General features: G+C 40.5%; 1 protein-coding gene across 7 annotated transcripts in view; it reads left to right on the forward strand.

Moving 5' to 3' along the window:
* The window catches only part of ZBTB43 (zinc finger and BTB domain containing 43), a 35,658-nt gene extending 15,697 nt beyond the window's left edge, over positions 1-19,961 (forward strand). For all 7 annotated transcript variants that reach the window (XM_047700453.1, XM_047700455.1, XM_047700451.1 and 4 more), the window contains one exon: positions 14,580-19,961. In XM_047700453.1, the coding sequence (XP_047556409.1) occupies positions 14,603-16,006 (1,404 nt within the window). In that variant the 5' untranslated portion in view covers positions 14,580-14,602 and the 3' untranslated portion in view covers positions 16,007-19,961. The remainder of the gene's footprint in view (positions 1-14,579) is intronic.
* Positions 19,962-20,490: the final 529 nt, after the last annotated feature.

Below are 20,490 nucleotides of genomic sequence, written 5' to 3' on the forward strand. Positions count from 1 at the left end.
GGGCCTGAGCAAGTGTTTTGAACCCAACTTCGCCACCCACTAGTTATATGACCTTAAGCAGGTGGTGTACCTCTTTGTCTGTTTCATATTCTATACGATAGGAATAAAAAATACCTATTCAGTGGGTTATTTTGAGGACTAAGATAAAATATATACAGTGCTTTTGTACAGATTTTGGTACAATGCACACATTTAATGAATAGTAGATGCTGTTGTTATCTCTATAATTAGATTTTCCCTAGTTACCCAGTTTGGAAACTTTGTTGTCAGTAACTAGTTTACCTTGCATTACTTTATTTTTCAGACTGCTTTATTAAGATATAATTCATGTGCAATTAAAAGTTTTTTAGTATATTTAGTGGGTTAGTATATTCAGACAGCCATCACCACAATCTAATTTGAGGATTTTTTTTCTTTTTTTTTTTTTTATAAAGATTTTATTTATTTATTTGACAGAGAGAGATCACAAGTAGACAGAGAGGCAGGCAGAGAGAGAGAGAGGGAAGCAGGCTCTCCGCTGAGCGGAGAGCCCGATGCGGGACTCGATCCCAGGACCCCGAGATCATGACCTGAGCCGAAGGCAGCGGCTTAACCCACTGAGCCAACCAGGCGCCCTAATTTGAGGATTTTTATCACCGCCCCCCGCCCCCCGCCAAAAACCCCAATTGGCAGTCAGTCACTACCCTTTCCTTTCCCCATAGTTTCTGACAGCCACTGATTCACTTTTTGTCTATAAATCTTTCTGTTCTGGACATTTCTTATAAATGGAATCATCCAAGATGTGGCCTTTTGTATCTGACTTCTTTCACTTAGCATCATGTTTTCAAGGTTCAGCCATGTTATCACATCTGTCAGCGCTTCATTCTTTTTTATTGCCAAAAGAATGGCATAATAGGGCGCCTGGGTGGCTCAGTGGGTTAAAGCCTCTGCCTTCCGCTCAGGTCATGATCCCAGGGTCCTGGGATCGAGCCCCGCATCGGGCTCTCTGCTCAGCAGTGAGCCTGCTTCCTCCTCTCTCTGCCTGCCTCTCTGCCTACTTGTGATCTCTGTCTGTCAAATAAATAAATAAAATCTTAAAAAAAAAAAGATACCAGAGTTTAAATAAAAGTAGTAGGTTTTCTCCCACTGTTATTCCCTTGCTCCTCTTTCCCCTCTGAAACAGTTTATACAGCATAGGAATTAATTTGCTTTACAAAATTTTCCTATAAATTATTCTAGGCCTGGTGTGCTTTTGGAAATCATTTGAACTATTTCAGAATTGCTACACAGTAATCTGTTCAGACTTTTTTTTCTTCTCAGGTCAGTTCTGATAATTTATACTTCTCTGTAAAATTTTTTATCCATGAGATTTTGAAATTTAGTGTGGAATTGTCTTCTATCTTAAAGTTTCTATAATGTTTTTATAGTCCATTTTTTATTCCTAATTTTGTGAATTTGACACTCCAGTTTTAGTTTCTTCATTGTTTTAGAATTAAGAATTTTGTTTAATTTATTGGGTGGGGGTTTTAAGATTTTTTCTTAAATATTTCTTGACTTATTACAATGTGTAATCACGTGTAATCAGATGTGCTCTGGTGTGTGTGCCCACTTTTTTCTCTCTTTTTTATTTTTTGGCAAATGTCCTAAAAAAATTTAAAAAGAAGATTTTTTTTTTTTTTTAAAAGAAGATGTGTTATTTGTAGACTGTAGAAGTTGTATGTTTCATTTAAATTAGCATTACCGGTGATACCTGTCTAAGTTTCTACATTCCAGTTATCCTTTGCCTACCTGATTTAAGAATTAAAAGAGGGAAAATTATGTATCTTACTACAGTTATGTTTCTGTTACTCTTGTTTCCTGGAGACTATATTACATTTACACACAGTTTGCAAGATAACCCTCATTATGAATTATGGAATTCATCAACTAACAATAAACTTGCAAAAAAGCAGTAAGAACAATAAGCTCTTGTCCCATTTGATACTTTTTACATTGACTCTTACTTTGATACTAATAATGTTACCTGGCTTACTGCTGTTTTCATAAACCCATTCTTTTGACTTTGGACCTTTTTGATGGTGAATTCCACTATCTTTTCTGTATCTGAACAAGGATTTTGCCTTTATTTTGAAAGCTATTTTGATTGGGTATAGAATATAGGTTGACAGGTTTTTACTTTTAGTACTTTGAAGACGACTGTCTTGCATTGTCTACAGTCTCCTGACTGACATTGTTTCTGATAGGAGGTTTGCAGCCTTTATTATCCTTGGTTCTCTGTACAGAATGGGTCTTTTTCCCCTCTGGCTACTTTTAAGAGTTTCTTACTAGTTTGAAGTGATTTGATTATGGTATAGCTTGGGGGAATTTTCTTTATGCTTCTTGTGCTTAGAATTTGTTGAGGTTCTTAGATGTGTGGGTTTGTTGTATTCATGAAATTTGGAAAGATTTTGACTATTATTTCTTCAAGTAAATTTACCCTCCACCTCTTCTCCTTCAGGGATTCCAATTAGGTGCCTTAAAGTTGTCTCAAGTTTCACTGATACTTCATTTCCCTTTCCCCTCTCCTTTTTTTTTGGTCCTCCCCAACCCCCCGCCCCATTTTATTTTAGGTTGTTTCTCTTGCTGTGTTTTCAGGTTCACTGATCTTTTTTCTGCAGTGGTGTTATTCCTCAGTGTTTGCTTATCTGTGTTTTGTTTTTTAAAGAACTTTTTTATTTATTTGACAGAAACAGCGAGAGAGGGAACACAAGCAGGGGGAGAGGGAGAAGCAGGGAGCCTGATGTGGGGTTCAGTCCCAGAACTCTGGAATCATCACCTGAGCCAAAGGCAGACACTTAACAACTGAGCCACCCAAGCACCCCTGCTTATTTGTGTTTAATCCGATTTGGGTGTGTGTGGGTTTTTTTTTTTTTTTTTTTTTTTTAATAGCTTCCCTGTTTAAATACAGGAAAGCTATATTTTCTTAAACATATGGAATACAAAATTTTCTACCAGTTATATAAATTTGTCATTTCTGGGTCTGTTTCTGTTGATCACATTTTTTTCTTTCTTTATTATGGTTTATATTTTCCTGCTGCTTTGCATGTCTGGTGATTTTTCATTAGACAGTAGGCATGAGTTTTACTTTCTTGGGCTCTGGATATTTCAGTACTATGTAGATACTCTAAATGGTTTGATCCCTTTGAGGCTTATTTTCAAGATCTGTTTAACAGGATCAAAGCTACATTATGTTTGGGGCTAATTTGCCCCACTACTGAAGGAAGACTTCTGAATACTCAAGATTTTTCACTCAGAAATTTTCTTTTGTTAAATATTTTATTTGATTCTTCCTTCTACTCTATTCAATTCTTTGTCTGAAGGACACTAACTAGCCATACATTGGATCTCTATTCCCTTTTCTCCTGTTTTGTTCTCTTCTTTCTTGCTGTTTTCATAATTTTATTCTCTTCCTGCATTCTGGTAGAAGTTCCCCTAGAGTGCCTTCCACATCACTGATTCCATTTTCTATTGTTGTGGTTCTGCACCTAATCGCCTGTTTACATTTCTGCTCTGTTATTAGTTTCTCTGCATCTTCCAAGTCATCGGCTTTTTCTTTTTCCATAAATACCATGTTTTCATAAGTTTGTGAAAACATTTTTTTTTTAAGATTTTATTTATTTATTTCACAGACAGGGATCACAAGTAGGGAGAGAGGGAGAAGCAGGCTTCCCACCAAGCAGAGAGCCCGATGTGGGGCTCGATCCCGGGACCCTGGGATCATGACCTGAGCCGAAGGCAGAGGCTTTAACCCACCGAGCCACCCAGGCGCCCCTGGAATCAACATTTTGAAAATGCTGTCTAGGGGCGTCTGGGTGGTTCAGTCGGTTAAGTGTCTGCCTTCCACTCAGGTCATGATTCCAGGATCAGCAGGAAGTCTGATTCTCCCTCTGCCTATCCCCCTGCGTGTGTGTGTGTGTGTGTGTGTGTGTGCGCGCGCACGCCCATGTGCTCTCTTGCTCTTTCTGTCAAATAAATAAATAAAATCTTTTAAAAAAATAAAATTTAAAATGCTATCTAGAGGGGCACCTCAATGGCTCAGTTGGTTAAGCATCTGATTCTTGGTCTCAGCTCAGGTCTTGATCTCAGGGTTGTAAATTCAGGCTCCACATTGGGTTCCGCACTGGACATGGGGCCTACTAAAAATAAAAACTAAATAAATAAAAATAAAAATGCTATCTAAGCTGTGCTCTTTAGGGGTGCCTGTCTGGCTCAGTCAGCATGGCTAGTGACTCTTGATCTTGGAGTCTTAAATTCAAGCCTACATTGGGCATAGAGCTTGCTTTAAAAAACAACAACAAAACTGTGCTCTTTGTTTATCCATTAATGTTTTCTTTTTTGTTATTATAGAATATTGTTATTTACAGACCCCATGTACTTACGGAATGAAACCAATCAGGTGTGGTTTTTTTTTGTTTGGTTGGGTTTTTTTTTTTGTTTTTTTTTTTTTAAGATTTTATTTATTTATTTATTTATTTATTTGACAGAGAGAGATCACAAGTTGGCAAAGAGGCACGCAGAGAGAGAGAGGGAAGCAGGCTCCCTGCCAAGCAGGGAGCCTGATACTGGCCTGGATCCCAGGACCCTGAGATCATGACCTGAGCTGAAGGCAGAGGCTTAACCCACTGAGCCACCCAGGCACCCTGACCAGTCAGGTTTTTAATTCTTTAATGGGAAACATTCTGCTTGGGTCTGAAAATTTTCCACCTTTGTGGGTGGGTTGTTTGTGTTTTGTTTATTTGTTTGTTTTACCATATACACGAATGCTGTTAGAATCATCTCTTAGCTCTTAGTTGAAAGACAGGCTGAATCATCCTGACACCAGGGGTTAACTTGAATGGCTGGGCCAGAGGCTAGGTCTTAGGTACTCTTAGGAGAGCTTGAGCTCTGTGCATTTTCTTCTGTGTTAGGGAAATTGTTTGTTTAAGATTTTATTTGTTTGAGAGAGCACACGCACAGAGAGAAAGTGAGGAGGAGAAGCAGACCTCCTCACTGAGCAGAGAGCCAGACACGGGGCTGGATCCCAGGACCCCAAGATTGCAACCCAAGCTCAAGGCAAGACACTCAACATGTCTTGGCCCAGCTGGCAAATGTCTCTACCTCCTTCCTGGGGCTACTCCTGAGCCCCACGCTCTCATGTCAAGTTTTTAAAAAAATTTCTGCTGAGGCACTGTGCAACCTTCGGTATTCCAGTATATCCAGCTGTGAATGTTGCTAATCTGCAGGACCTGTCCCATAGTCCACTCTGCAGTTTTAGCCATGGATGGACCTTTGAATGAACAGGCATTAGTGTTCTTCTCTCAGGATTGCTGCTACTATACCAGGATTGTCTGACGTAGTAGGTGGAGTTGCAGGAGTAATATGTCTTTTCAGTCTGGCCCCATCTCAACTCTGTCCTTAATTAAAGTTTGACCAGATAACTCTGGTCACTAGTTTCCAGGACTAAGGCCAATTTTTTCATTTTTCCTAGATTATTTTGGTTAGGATATGGTAGATGGGAAGAATTATATACTGCTTTCAAGTCTTCCATCTTAATCTGGTGATACTGAAATTTATTGTGAAAGGACATATGACTGTAGGGTATACCAGGTCCCCTCCTCTGAATTTCTCTTGAGTTTTTAATTCTCTTCTGGTGCTTTTATCAGGCTTTTCCTTGAATAACACAGTTGTATTCATTTTTCTTAATCTCCCCTACCAGATTATAAACTCTGTACAGTGAGATTCCTTGATCATTTTAGAAATTCCCCCACAGTACTTTGCATATGGTAGTTCATGGTGGTGTACTTATTTAAGTGTTTATTGCAGTGAGTTAACTTCTATCAAAGTTTTTTTTTTTTAATTGATACAACAGCTATACTATTAATATAGGTAACAACTGCTTGTGAGCTTATAAATAGGCTTATATAGCAGGAAAACCCAAAGGAGAGTTTCAGGCTTTGCATGTTAGTAAGATCAGGGAATGTGTAGAAATACCACACTCACCCAAAGTTAAGGGGTAGAGGTCAGATGCTTGTATTTTATTTATATTTTTCTAAAGTATTTTATTTTTAACCTCTACACCCAGCATGGGGCTCAAACTCAACCCCAAGATCAGGAGTCACATTCACATGCTCCACCAGCTGAGCCAGCCAGGCACCCCAGAAGTCAGATACTTTTAAATTTTAAGGACCATTACCACCTTGACATGGTTGAAAATAAAGTTACGTGATTTTTTTTTCTCCCAGGTTTGTTTTTTCTCTTTAATGTGTGGTTTAAAAATACATCACTCAGTTTACCATTTTAACCATTTTCAAGTGGCGTTAATTACACTCATAATGTTATGCAAACAGCACCACTTTCTAATCCCCCAATTTTTTTCACACAGTTTTTTTCATCACACCAAACAGAAACCATTAAGTAATAACTCCCATTTCTAATTCCCCTCAGCCCATGATAACCTCTAATCAACTTTTTTGTCTCTGAATCTGCCCATTCTAGATATTTCTCATAAGTGGAATTATACAATTGTGTCTTTTTGTGTCTGGCTTAATTTAGCATGATTTGGCATGTTTTCCATGTTTATATTGTAGCATGTATCAGAGCTTTATTACTTTTTATATTCTGTATTCTTTTATTTATTTATTTTTTTAAAGATTTTATTTATTTATTTGACAGAGATCACAAGTAGGCAGAGAGGCAGGCAGAGAGAGAGAGGAAGGGAAGCAGGCTCCCTGCTGAGCAGAGAGTCCGATGCGGGGCTCGATCCCAGGACCCTGGGATCATGACCTGAGCCGAAGGCAGCGGCTTTAACCCACTGAGCCACCCAGGCGCCCCAATTCTGTATTCTTTTAGGTGTCATTGATTTGTAGTAATGTTAAGTCTCTATTTCCTTATAGATCCTAAGTCTGGTTTTTTCTATACTGAAAGAAATTAGAGTCACCACCTGTTGTTGTAGATTGGTCTGTTTCTCTATTCAGTTTGTTGTTTTTTGTTTGTTTTTTTTTTTTTAAGATTTTATTTATTTATTTGACAGACAGAGATCACAGGTAGGCAGAGAGGCAGGCAGAGAGAGAGGAAGGGAAGCAGGCTCCCTACTGAGCAGAGAGCCAGACTTGGGCTGGGATCATGACCTGAGCCAAAGGCAGAGGCTTTAATCCACTGAGCCACCCAGGCGCCCCTCTCTATTCAGTTTTGTCCATTTTTTGCTTCATATATTTTGTCCCATATGTATTTCTCTTGTTGGGTACATATATGTTTATGGCTGTTATATCATCTTGATAGATTGAACCTTTTATTCAGTATATAATGTCCTTTGTTCTTGTAACCTTTTTGACTTAAATTCTATTTTGTCTGATAATAATATAGCCACTCCAACTCTTTTTTGGTTACTCTTTGCATGGAATATCTTTTCTCTCATTTTACATGTCTCTTATAGACAAGATATAAATAAATCATGTTTTTTAATCCATTCTGCCAATCTCCAACTTTTAATGGGGGAGTGTAATCCATTTACATTTAAATACTGATAAGGAAGGATTTACTTCTACCATTTAGCTGTTTTCTATATATCTTGTATGTTTTTTGTTCCACAATTCCTCCATTACTACCTTTTAAAAACTGTTAAGAACAGGCGCCTGGGTGGCTCAGTCATTAAGCGTCTCCCTTTGGCTCAGGTCATGATCCCAGGGTCCTGGGAGCAAGCCCCACATTGGGCTCCCTGCTCCATGGGAAGCCTGCTTCTCCCTCTCCCACTCCCCCTGCTTGTGTTCCCTCCCTCACTGTGTCTTTCTCTGTCAAGTAAATAAATAAAATCTTTAAAAAAAAAAATATATATATATATATATATATATATACATATATATATATAAACATTTATTTACTCTCCTTTGGTATGCCATTTTGATTCTTTTCTTTTCTTTCCATGTATAGTCTTGAGGTTTACAGTTAACCTCTTAGCAGCAACTTAGTTTGACTAATTCAAACTTAGTTCCTTTTTTTTTTTTTAAGATTTATTTTTTATTTATTTGACAGAGAGAGAGATCAGAAGTAGGCAGAGAGGCAGGCAGAGAGAGAGAGAGGCGGAAGCAGGCTCCCTGCCGAGCAGAAAGCCCGATGCGGGGCTCGATCCCAGGACCCTGAGATCATGACCTGGGCCGAAAGCAGAGGCTTAACCCACTGAGCCACTCAGGCGCCCAGGTCCTTTTTTATTTTAAAGAGAGAGCACACAAGTCCACTCGAGTTGGGGGCAGGAAAATGTGGAGAGGGGGAGAGAGAATCTTAAGCACGCCCAGCACCCTAAGATCATGACCTGAGCCGAAATCAGAGTTGGATGCTTAACCAACTGAGCCACCCAGGCACCCCCAAACTTAGTTTCAGTAGTACACACTCTGTTACTTACATATGTATCCCTCCCCCTTCCTGTTATTGTCATGGATTACATTTTCATATGTTGTCTATCAACATAGATTTATAACTATTTTATGCATTTATCTTTTAAAGCATACAGGAAAAAAAGGAGTTATAAGTCAAAAGAATAATAACAGCTTTTATGTTTACGTTGCTAATCTTTATCAGTGGTGTTTATTCCTTCATGTGCCTTAGAATTATTACCCAGTATTCTTTTATAGCAGCCTGATGGATCCCTTTTTATCATTTCTGGTAGAGGAGGTCTACTGGTAATGAGTGCCCTTAGCTTTTGTTTATCTGGGACTGTCTTAATTTCTCCTTTATTCAAGAAAGGATAGTTTTGCCAGATAGAAAATTACAAGTTGATGGGGTTTTTTTCTACCACTTTTAATGTCATACCACTGCCTTCTGGCCCTGATGGTCTTTGATGAAAAATTAGCTGTAAATCTAACTAAAGATCCTTTTTTATGTGATGAGGCACTTCTTTCTTGCTGCTCTCAAGTCCCTTGTCTTCGACTTCCTGCTATTTAACTTCTAGTGTGTCTAATGTGGATCTCTTTAATTTTACTCTACTTGGGAGTTTTTTGAGCTTCTTGGATGTATGGGTTTGTCTTTTATAAAGGGAAGTTTTCTACCAATATTTCTTTTAATATTGTTTCTACCTTTTCTTTCTTTGGAGATCCCTATGGTGGGCATGTTGGTACATTTGATGGTGTCCCACAGGTACCTCAGATTGTGCTCATTTCTCTTCATTTTTCTTTCTATCCCTCTGGCTGGATAGTTGGAATTGCTTTGTCCTTGAGTTTGCTCAAGGACTTTTTTTTTTTGCTGATTTTTGCTGATTTTTTTTTCTTTGCCTATTCAAATTTGCCATTGAACTCCTCGTAAATTTTTTATTTCAACTTGTATTTGTTTCCTATGTCTTTTTTTTTTTTTTAAGATTTTATTTATTTATTTGACAGAGAGATCACAAGCAGACAGAGAGGCAGGCAGAGAGAGAGAGAGAGAGGGAAGCAGGCTCCCTGCCAAGCAGAGAGCCCGATGCGGGGCCCGATCCCAGGACCCCGAGATCATGACCTGAGCCGAAGGCAGCGGCTCAACCCACTGAGCCACCCAGGCGCCCCTTGTTTCCTATGTCTTTCAAACAAAACACCACAAACTAGATGGCTTAAATAAGGGGAATTTGTTTTTTCACAATTCCAGAGGCTAAAAGACCAAGATCATGGTGTTGGTAGATTTGGTTTCTCCTGAGGCCTTTATTCTCGGCTTGCAGATGGCCACCTTTTCACTGTATCTTCACATTGTGCGCGCCTCACATGTTTCTCTGTGTGTCCAAATTTCATTCCTTAATACTAGTCAGAGTGGATTAGGGTCCACCCTAACAACAACTCAAAATCTCATAGCAATCACGTTCTAGGGTACTTGAGGAGTCAGGGCTTCAACATGAATTTTGAAGGGATATAATGCAGCCCACAACACAGCTATTATTCTTGGCTCCAGAATTTGTTTGGTTCGTTTTTATCATTTCTGTCTCTTTACTGACATTTTTCTCCTGATTTCCTTTAGGTTTTTTGTCCATAGTGGGGTTTTGGGAGTTTGTCTTTTTTTTTTTTTAAGGAATTTTAGCACATACAAGGCAGATGATTTAACAACTTAAGCTAGTAATTCCAATGTCTGAAATTCCTCAGGGATAGTTTCTACTATTCTTTTTCTTATGAATGTACCTGTTTTCCTTTTTCTTTGTATACTTCGTAGTTTTTGGTTGAGAGCTGGAACGTTTTATGTATTCTAATATGGTTAACTCTTGAAATCAGATTCTTCCTATCCTATGGGATTTCTTTTGTTACTTGTTGAGGGCTGAAGTAGTTTGTTTGCATGACAGTTTTTCCAAATGATTTTGCAAAGTCTACATCCCTTATTGCATGTAGTCGCTGAAGTTTCTGTTGCTTTATTATATGGTCAGCATGTGACCTGACAGACTTCCTTAAATACTTGGACTCGGGCCCTGAGGGTGGATGGGCAGGGGGGTGTGTTTGTCTTTTCAAAAATCTTATGGTCAAGGGGCGCCTGGGTGACTCAGTGGGTTAAAGCCTCTGCCTTTGGCTCAAGTCATGATCCCAGGGTCCTGGAATGGAGCCCCGCATCGGGCCCTCTGCTCAGCAGGGAGCCTGCTTCCCTTCCTCTCTCTCTGCCTGCCTCTCTGCCTATTTGTGATCTCTGTCAAATAAATAAATAAAAATCTTTTTTAAAAAATTAAAAAAAAAATCTTACGGTTGGAAAAAAAGTTTATGATCGATGCTGCTGAGGAAGACACTGCTGCTTGAGTGGGCCGAAACAAAGCTATGTGGACCCACCGTACTGGCCAGAATGCAAAGCCCAGCTTTTGAAAGATGTCATCCTTGTCCTCCCTGGTATGAGCCAGCCACTTCAGGAATGTGGGCCACTGTCCCACAGACTGGCGCGGGGGTGAGGAATGGGGTTTATAGTTGCTTTGTGCATACAGGTCTCTTGGTGAAGTTCAACGCCTCTCCCTTCAGCCAGCATTGTCTTGGTTGCTACAAGTGTCTGATCAGATTCCAGAGTTCTGAAATAATTGATTCTGATTATTCAGCAGCTTACTGGTTGTTTTGGCGGAGGGACTGATTTTCACCACTTCCTTTAATATCACTTATGACCTTTATTTTTGTAGAATGGTTTTTAAGTCTTGTTCTCAGTCACTTAAGATTCCACAAAAGATACTTGAAATCTTAAGGAAAAGATTAGTATTCAGTAGTAGTGTTGGGAAAATAGGCTAGACATTTTGGAGGGAAAGGGGCTGGAATCCTAACCTTACTCCTTATGCCGAAACAAACTCTTTGTGTATTAAACATTTAAGTGCTTTTTAAAAAAATGGCACCAGGGGAAAAAAAGGAATGCTTTTTACTTTTTAAAAATAATCTTGGAGTTGGAAATGCCTTTCTGTGTCTAATACAAAACCCTGGAGCCATAAAAGCAAAGATTGGGTAATTTGTATACATTTCAAAGTTATAAATTTCATTTACAAAAAACTACAAATCAGTAAGATTAATTGCCCAATTTATTTGAGCAAACAATATGACTGATAATTTATAGGAAAAACAAATGACCAGTAAACATGAACAAAGAATATCATTCTCATTCATAATTAAAGAAATGTTGATCAAAACAACAATGAATTATGGGTTATTCACTTAGGAGATTTGGAAACTTTTTTCCCCCTGGTTTGATAATATCTAGTGTTGTTAAGAGTGTGGAGGAGTAAATCTTGTTGTTCCTTGTTGGTAGGAGTGTGTCTTGGTACAACCTTTCTGGAAAGTGGCTTCGTAATATATATCAGAATGTCAAATCCGCAGCCCTTTGGCCCAGCAGTTTCATTGGTAGAAATTATCTTATAGATGTTTCCAAAGATATGCTAAGATAGTTATGCACAGATGTATAATTATATTGTATATATTATAATAGCATTGCTCTTTAATTTCAAAAGCCCAGACAATTGAAATTCTATAAGAAGAAAGTTGCTTAAATTAGGATATGTCCATATAGCAGGAGCTATATAGTCATTAAACAGAACTGAATGAGTTCTTTCTGTGCTAATATAGTACATTAGTTCATTTGGGCTACTGTAACAAAATACCATAGACTGGTTGGCTTATAAACAACAGAAATTTATTTCTCAGAATTCTGGAAGCTAAGAAGTCCAGGGTCAAAGCGCTTGCAGATTCTGTGTGTAGAGAGGACCCACTCCCTGTTTCATAGCTAACTCGTCTTTTCCATGTGTCTTCACATGGGCAAAAGGGCAAAGTAGTCTCTGTGTCTCTTTTAATTTTTTTAATGTTTTTAGTAAACTCTACAGTCAGTGTGGGGCTTAAACTGAATTCTACCCTGAGGTTGAGTCACATGCTCCTACCAACTGAGCCAGACAGGTGCCCCTGTGTCTCTGTTATAAGAGCAGTAATTCCATTCATGAGGACTCTGCCCTTGGGACCTCATCACCACCTAAAAACCCTCCTCCAAATGCAATCGCATTGAGGGAATAGATGTCAACATGAATTTGGGGAGACAGTCTATACCATGTCAGAAGTTCTCCCAAAATCTATTAAGTGACGGAAGCTAAATGCAGAATAAAATGTAGGTAATGAACCCATTTGGGTAAGGATTTTTAAAGGATATATATGATCTGGTCTGATATATGCATATAAAAATTTCTAGAAATATATGAGTTTGTTAATGGTGATTTTCTTTGGGAGGAGGAATAGGAACAAATGGTGAAGAATTTTGTTTGTTTTTTAAACAAGTTTCTGTAAATGCCTTTACATGTGTATATTATCCCCCCCTTTTTTTAAATAGCTAAAATCCAAATTCTACAGTGATGTGATCTAGCAGAGAATCTGTATACCCAGATATAGTTCTCAGAATTTCCACACTTTCTAAGTCTTACATTTACATACTACTTAACTTCTCCTTTTTTTTTTTTAATTAAGATTTTATTTATTTATTTGACAGAGAGAGACCACAGGTAGACAGAGAAGCAGGCAGAGAGAGAGAGAGGGAAGCAGGCTCCCCGCTGAGCAGAGAGCCCGATGCGGGACTCGATCCCAGGACCCTGAGATCATGACCTGAGCCGAAGGCAGCAGCTTAACCCACTGAGCCACCCAGGCGCCCTTAACTTCTCCTTTTGAAATTACAAATACCTGAATAGTTTATTTCCTGGTCTATTTTTGCTTTAAATTATCATGAAATGTTTTAAGAGGTATAGCCATAAATTAATATTTCTTTCTAAAAACACTATGTTACCTCTAAAAATTAATAATGAGTAACATGGTATTTTGGCATCTTCTTAGAAGAGGCAGAGTGATGTTATAGGGAAAATAGCATAGGCTTTGAAGTCATAGAGACCTACAATCAATCAAATCCCAATTTCGTAAAAATTAGCTCTTATTTTAACCTTGGGAAAGTTACCTGAAATAGCTGAACTTGAGAATATCAGTCTCCACATTTGCAGAGTCATAAAGATTAAGTGAAAAAAAAAAGGTGTGTAGCCCCTGCTGTATAGTAATTACTCAAGAAACATTGGTTTCTTTTCTTGGTCTTTCTCCCTCTCTCTCGAAGATGACTTTCAATCTTTGGGGGGTTTTTTGTTTGTTTTGTTTTTAATCTCATACTTAGAAAATCTGGCATTTAACAGTGTTTGGATATAGTATTGGAACCAGGTGACAGCGCCAATAAATCTCTCGGGTTTACTGGTTTATTTTAATTTACTGTGGAATTACGGTGTGTGAGCAGGATCTCAAACGAAGTTTATCTTATTGATTGTTGCTATTTGAAATTTTCTCTAATGCTTGACTACCCCACAAAATATATTTACAGTAACAGCACAGGCTATCCTTTATTCTTTGTTTTAGCTTTATCTTTGGATTGAGTTCATTCAGTAACAGGGACAATATTTACTATGCTCTTTGGTCTATAAACAACTTGGAGACCACCAAACAGAAGGAATACCTTGCCTTCCCACTTCATTCTGCTTCACATCAGAAGCTCCTAAAGGGCTCAAAGTCTGATGGCCACCAGAGAAACACTGTTTGGGGCTTTGGTGAGTTTGCCCCTGTGGTGCTGCAGGACCAAAGGCAAGATTCTTCTGGCCACTTGACCCCTTTTTCCTCTCACTCCCGTGCTGGCGTATAGCCTAATGGTCTTGCTGTTCCTTACAGTTGCTGAGTTCATTCTTGTCTCAGAAGTTACATAGTTTTTCCTTCTTACAATTCCATCCTTACTTCCTTACCCCAACTTGGCAAATGTGGATCGAATCTGAGGTCCCTTAAAAATTTTGTCCTTTGGATAGGTGCCATGTTCGTTTGGAGTAGAAGTATTTACTCTGTTTTATTTAGGAGATTTGTATAGCTTACAGATCACATCTCTGTGGATTCCCTTCTCTCATTCACAGACATAGGCAAAATTGAGAGTTGTTACCATGAAGGTGGTGGGTGGTTCCTGTTTTTGGCATACTCACACCTGCAAGCCTTGCTCTGGGGGATAAATGCTCTTCCACTGGTGCCCACAGGCAAGGGGACTGGATGGAACTATGGAACTTGTCTTAGTTTTCTTAGTGATCAGTAAGTTCCTCTTTGGGCTAGAATTAGTACTAATTTTTCTTTCTCTTGTAGCAACAAACAAGATTTGTGATGAAATGGAGCCTGGAACAAACTCTTTTCGAGTAGAATTTCCTGATTTTTCCAGCACAATTCTGCAGAAACTGAACCAGCAGCGCCAGCAAGGACAATTATGTGATGTTTCCATTGTTGTCCAAGGCCACATTTTCCGGGCACACAAAGCTGTTCTTGCTGCCAGTTCACCCTACTTTTGTGACCAGGTACTCCTGAAAAACAGCAGGAGAATTGTTTTACCTGATGTGATGAACCCAAGAGTATTCGAGAACATTCTCTTATCTAGTTATACGGGACGTCTAGTCATGCCTGCTCCAGAAATTGTTAGTTACTTAACAGCAGCAAGCTTCCTCCAGATGTGGCATGTGGTAGACAAATGCACTGAGGTTTTAGAGGGAAATCCTACAGTACTCTGTCAGAAGCTAAATCATGGCAGTGACCACCAGTCTCCAAGTAGTAGTAGTTACAATGGCCTGGTAGAGAGCTTTGAGCTAGGCTCTGGGGGCCATGCTGATTTCCCCAAAGCCCAGGAACTAAGGGATGGAGAGAATGAAGAGGAGAGCACCAAAGATGAGCTGTCATCTCAGCTCACTGAGCAGGAATACCTTCCCAGCAACTCGTCCACAGAGCATGACCGGCTGAGCACAGAAATGGCAAGCCAGGATGGGGAGGAGGGGGCCAGCGACGGTGCCGAGTTCCACTACACCCGGCCCATGTACAGCAAGCCCAGCATAATGGCTCACAAACGCTGGATCCACGTGAAGCCCGAGCGCTTTGAACAGGCATGTGAGGGCATGGATGTGCACGCAACCTACGACGAGCACCAGGTCACTGAGTCCATCAATACCATGCAGACGGAGCACTCGGTCCAGCCTTCAGGAGTAGAGGAGGACTTTCACATCGGGGAGAAAAAAGTGGAAGCAGAGTTTGACGAACAGGCTGATGAAAGCAATTATGACGAGCAGGTGGATTTCTATGGCTCCTCCATGGAAGAGTTTTCCGGAGAGAGGTCAGATGGGAATCTCATTGGGCACAGACAGGAGGCTGCCCTAGCATCAGGCTACAGTGAGAATATCGAAATGGTAACAGGGATTAAAGAAGAAGCTTCCCATTTAGGATTCTCAGCCACCGACAAGCTGTATCCTTGTCAGTGTGGGAAAAGTTTCACTCACAAGAGTCAGAGAGATCGACACATGAGCATGCACCTCGGTCTTCGGCCTTATGGCTGTGGTGTCTGTGGTAAGAAATTCAAAATGAAGCATCATCTCGTGGGCCACATGAAAATTCATACAGGCATCAAGCCGTATGAGTGTAATATCTGTGCAAAGAGATTTATGTGGAGGGACAGTTTCCACAGGCATGTGACTTCTTGTACCAAGTCCTACGAAGCTGCAAAGGCTGAGCAGAATACGACTGAGGCTAACTAAAAATAGGATCTGGCCCTTGAGTGGCAGGCACAAAAATAAACTATGGTAATTATGCAAATCTGGGCACAGATGATGCGTGCTACTTGCTATTATGAGAGAAGCTTAAAAAAAAATGGAAGATATTTCTGAAAGACCAGCTCTAAGTAGGCCAATTTAAAAATCTAATTCCTCAAATTTGTATGTTCCTGTCCAGGCCTGGAGTGGGTAACGGGGAGAAGTTAACCCACCTCCCAGCTGGCGAGGTAAAACTTCAGGCCCGTTGTTGTGATCCAGGCAGGTGGACTTGGTGATAGAGACACCTGCACTTGGAACTGGACTCCAGCCTACCAGTTCTGTTTCAGGTGGCAGCCGATTTTGATCACTTATTAGAAGGTCATGTTGGAATTTTATTTAGCTCTCACCGTAGATAACTTAGGTAACGTGGATTTGTTTTGGTAGCCGCCTCACTGAGTGAAATGCTACTTAATGTAAAAGCTACAGATAATGTGATTCCTAGGATGCAAAAGTGATTAACAGAGCCCTCTTCTCTGGTTTTATTCTCTCTAAAGGGTATTTTAACTATGGAGATGCTAAGAGGGTGACGTTCTAAGTATGAAACAACGTACGGTACAAGCTTCAATTTCTATTAAGATGCCACTCTCACAATGTGTTTCAGACTCTTGATAAGGCAAAGTTTTGTATTTTAGTACTAACATTTAGTTTGGACAATTGTATCTAATTGTAATTCTCTAGGGTGCCAGAGATAGGTATTTCTAATTGGTTTGCTGTCCCAAATCCTGTTTAATTATAGCATCCACACAGTGGGATCTGCTCTGCGGCTAGTAGGCGTCTAGCCTGCTTTGACTCTGACCATGATACCATTGGCTGCTGAGCCATTTCTCTCTCAGATTATGATGCTTCCTGAGGAGGTCAGTGAGTGACCACGGTTAGTGGGAATGAGCCAGAAGTCATGGCTGAGAGTTCCCTGTGCGTGGAAGCTTATGGAGGGCTACAGTGACACTCCCAGCTATCAGCAAGGGTTGCTGAGTAGCAGACTTTTGGGCGGCAGAGCAAAGCAAGAGGAGTCTTGAAAATACACTGGTGGGGGAGGTAGTCTTAGAGGGGCACACTGAGCTAATGCTGCCATTCTTTAGCGGTGCTGGAAGGTGTTTTCAAAGGGGGAAAGAAGGAATCCTAATTTTAGAAGGTAGTCTCCAGATTCATGTTCCCAAATTCTAGGTAAAGCTGCATAAACTTACAGGTCCACGTAGCTGCGCGCACCAGAAGCCGGAAGAAAAGCTGCTGTTCTTGGACCTTTCCTGCAGCTCAGGCAGATGTTTTAGGTTAAAAAGGAAGCCTCCGTTCAGAATGCTTTCAGGCTGTGTCAGACACCTGAAGGCCTCTCCAGGGTAGGACAGGGTGCTACGATTATGTCGGCTCTCCCACAAATTACTGGTCTTTTACTTCTAAGTGGAAACTTTTTTCCTTAAAATAAAAATAATTTTTCCTGGATTTGAGGTAAAATTTTGTTTTAAAAGTTTGGCTTTGCTCTAATGTGGTACACATTGCTGGCAATGGCCTCCCGTCCTCAAGCTCCAACCACAAAGGCATTGACTTGTTGAACGTTGTCTGGAAAGGGGAAAGGAAGTACTTATCTACCAGTTAACTCTTGTAATCAACATTACAAAACAGGGATCTGTTCATTAACACTGTATCATTCTCGATATATAAAAAGCACTTTGTATTTAAAACTTATTATAAATATATATATATTGATTTTTTTAACGTAGAAACTAGATATTACCTCTTGGTTGTTTGCCACATTAATATTCTCTTTGTGTCAAAACTTCACGGTTACAGTCCTTTCTCTGCATACCTGACAGATGTGTGTAGAGGTGACTGTGCCAGCAGAGTTCAATTGCTCCTTCTCTTTTTTTTTTTTCGTGTTAGAAGCCCGTGGGTTTTAGGGATGATCCTAGCCATTAGGTGTGAGAAGAAATTGGTTTTTTTATTCCTACTGATTTTAGTACCAAGGCAGTGAAGCCATTTTGTTCTGCCAAAAGCTGATCACCCTCTCCCGTGGTGTTAGCAGATCATTTTCTAATGATTTGGAAGGTTTGGTGTGCTGTTTCCCATTAAAGATTGTATTCAAATGAGCATTGGGGCATTTTGGGAGAAGAGTCTGAGAGGTAAAATAAAAATATTCCAGAAAAATCATGGTTCTTCAGTTATGCTGAAATTAGCACAGCACCTTTGTTACGAGTAATGTTAAAGAACTCTCGTTCAGCCAGGAGTGGTGGGCAGCCCTTGGGTGACAATTTGGGAAGTAGTCAGTTGTGCTGGGACTTATCTCATGTGTGGTGAAGAAAGGTGTCTTTTATTGAAATCCTTAGATGTACATCAGCTAAGTATAGAATTTAAAGTGTAAGTTCCTCACATCTGCTGTTTTAAGTTGTTTATGGTAGTTGGGGTTTCCTTTAAAATTCGGGTTGCTAGTTGGGTCAGCTAGACCCTGCAAGGTGGTTGGGCATCTGAAATGCTGGCCATGTTCAGAGAGCTGGGGGAAAGAGATTGCCTTAGTTTGGATAGTGAAAGCGAATTTTTATAAACTTTGCTTTATAGGATTAGGAGATCGTACTGGATTACTACCTTTTTTCTCCTACCCACTCTGGGTTGGATAGTCTCTCTCCATAGCCTCAGTACAGCTTTAGAAAATCTTTATCCTTCCAAATGAGTTTGGATAGTTGTGGGTAACATTTTCCAAACAGTCTTTCAGGGATCGTGTTAATGGCCTACAACCAAGTATTTGTCCCCTACTTTGAGTCTTAACTGTGGTTCTTCTCCAGTCCCAGTGGGAAAGGGCTTCAAGGCACCACCCGTGGAATTTAATATGAGTATTTATGCCATGCCTTTAATTTTAGATCTACACATTACAGCAATCCACTTGGTCAAGTAGGGATCACTGTCTAAGGAAGGACTGGTGTAGCCTTTCCTCGAGTGTGTTGAGGGTTACCCTCAGGCTCTCCCGGGCCCCAGCCTGTTGATTCTGATTTCTGGATCTCACCTTCCTCTAATCCCTTCTGCAGGCCACGACTTTCAAAGAGTCTTCCCAAAAGGGTCTTCTCCATTCTCGTGGCCGTTTGCTGAGCTAAACTGACCCGGCGCTGGCTTCTGTCTGTTTGGGAGAGCTGCTTGGTCTCAGTGACCTCTTCCTGTGGAGGCACAAGACGGGCGCATCCGCATACTGCTGCCCAAGTGACATGGGGGCGGAGCAGAAGCAGCCCGTTTGTCCTGGGGGCGGGGATTTGCCGCAGCCCGCGGCGTGGGGGGGGCTCCACAGGTGTTTGTCTTTATGAAGGTCTCATTTAGGGACGCTGGAAACCATGCAGCATATTTGCCCCCTTCCCCAACCCCCGTCTGCCACACTAATGTTGTGATTTAATTGCTTTCATGGGTCACTAACTTTGTTGAGTAAAACCAGGGTCTGTTTGTTTGGGTTTTTTCTTTGCTACTTATATATTTAAAGGTACATGTTTCTTATTTCTGATCTCTACTGATAGTGCCCAATGGGAAGATGCTGGAACACATTTTGCAAATGTGACCTTTTTTTTTTTTTTAAATGTTGCTTGAAGCCTGTGTCATAATGTCAGTTGCTGCTGCCTTCTTTCCTTTTATGAGGTTCCCAATGTTTCTTCCAGAAAATTACTTTATTTATGCAAGTCAGGTGACTCTTAGGCCACAAAACCATTTGATGATAAACAGATTATCATTAGGTGCATATCTTATTGATATTTTGTGAAATGTTATGCCTGTGTTGCAAAAGTTGAATAGTTTTGTCTTTATATATTGCTGTCTTCAGTGTACAGCATGGTTTTACTTAATTGAATGTTACTGTTTAATATTTTCTTCTTATAGAAGAGACCATGCCCTTTTGTATGACATGTTTTAATAAATGTTATCCGTCAACTTTGTAAAAGTTTTGTTTTTCACTCTGGTTATATGACCGCATGTCTTTGTTTTCATCCTGGATTTGCCCCCCTGAAAATAAAGGTTACGTTGTAGCCTTTTGATAAGTAAATGCCAAATGGATAGTCTGACCAAATGAGTAGTGAGTGAGCATTTGCCTGTCAGGAATTTATGATGATTATCCCATTTTCACCCCCCGCCAGCTCCATCCAGGGTCTAGGCGTGCTAGGTATTCTGTTGGCTCCTCAGATCCCCTCACACTGTGCTTCGCTCTGGACGCTGGCCTCGGCAGACCTGCCCTGCCTTCTGGTCAGGGTACCCCAGAGATAATCTGGAAGGAGCCTGGTGGATTAGAGGAGAGGTTGGCAAATTCCCTCCCCTGGCTCCTTCCTGCCAGGTGTGGGTTGACGGGTGGTCGGGCTCTGCCTGAGGCCACAGCTCCTGTCGGACAGCTGGAGGGTTCGGTGACCACCCTCTCCTTGGCCAACCCTCGAGAGCTGCACTGTCCTCACAGACGTTCCCTAACCCTGCCCACGCCC

This window comes from Lutra lutra, chromosome 13, assembly GCF_902655055.1.
Source record: "Lutra lutra chromosome 13, mLutLut1.2, whole genome shotgun sequence".
Classification (NCBI taxonomy): Eukaryota; Metazoa; Chordata; class Mammalia; order Carnivora; family Mustelidae; genus Lutra; species Lutra lutra.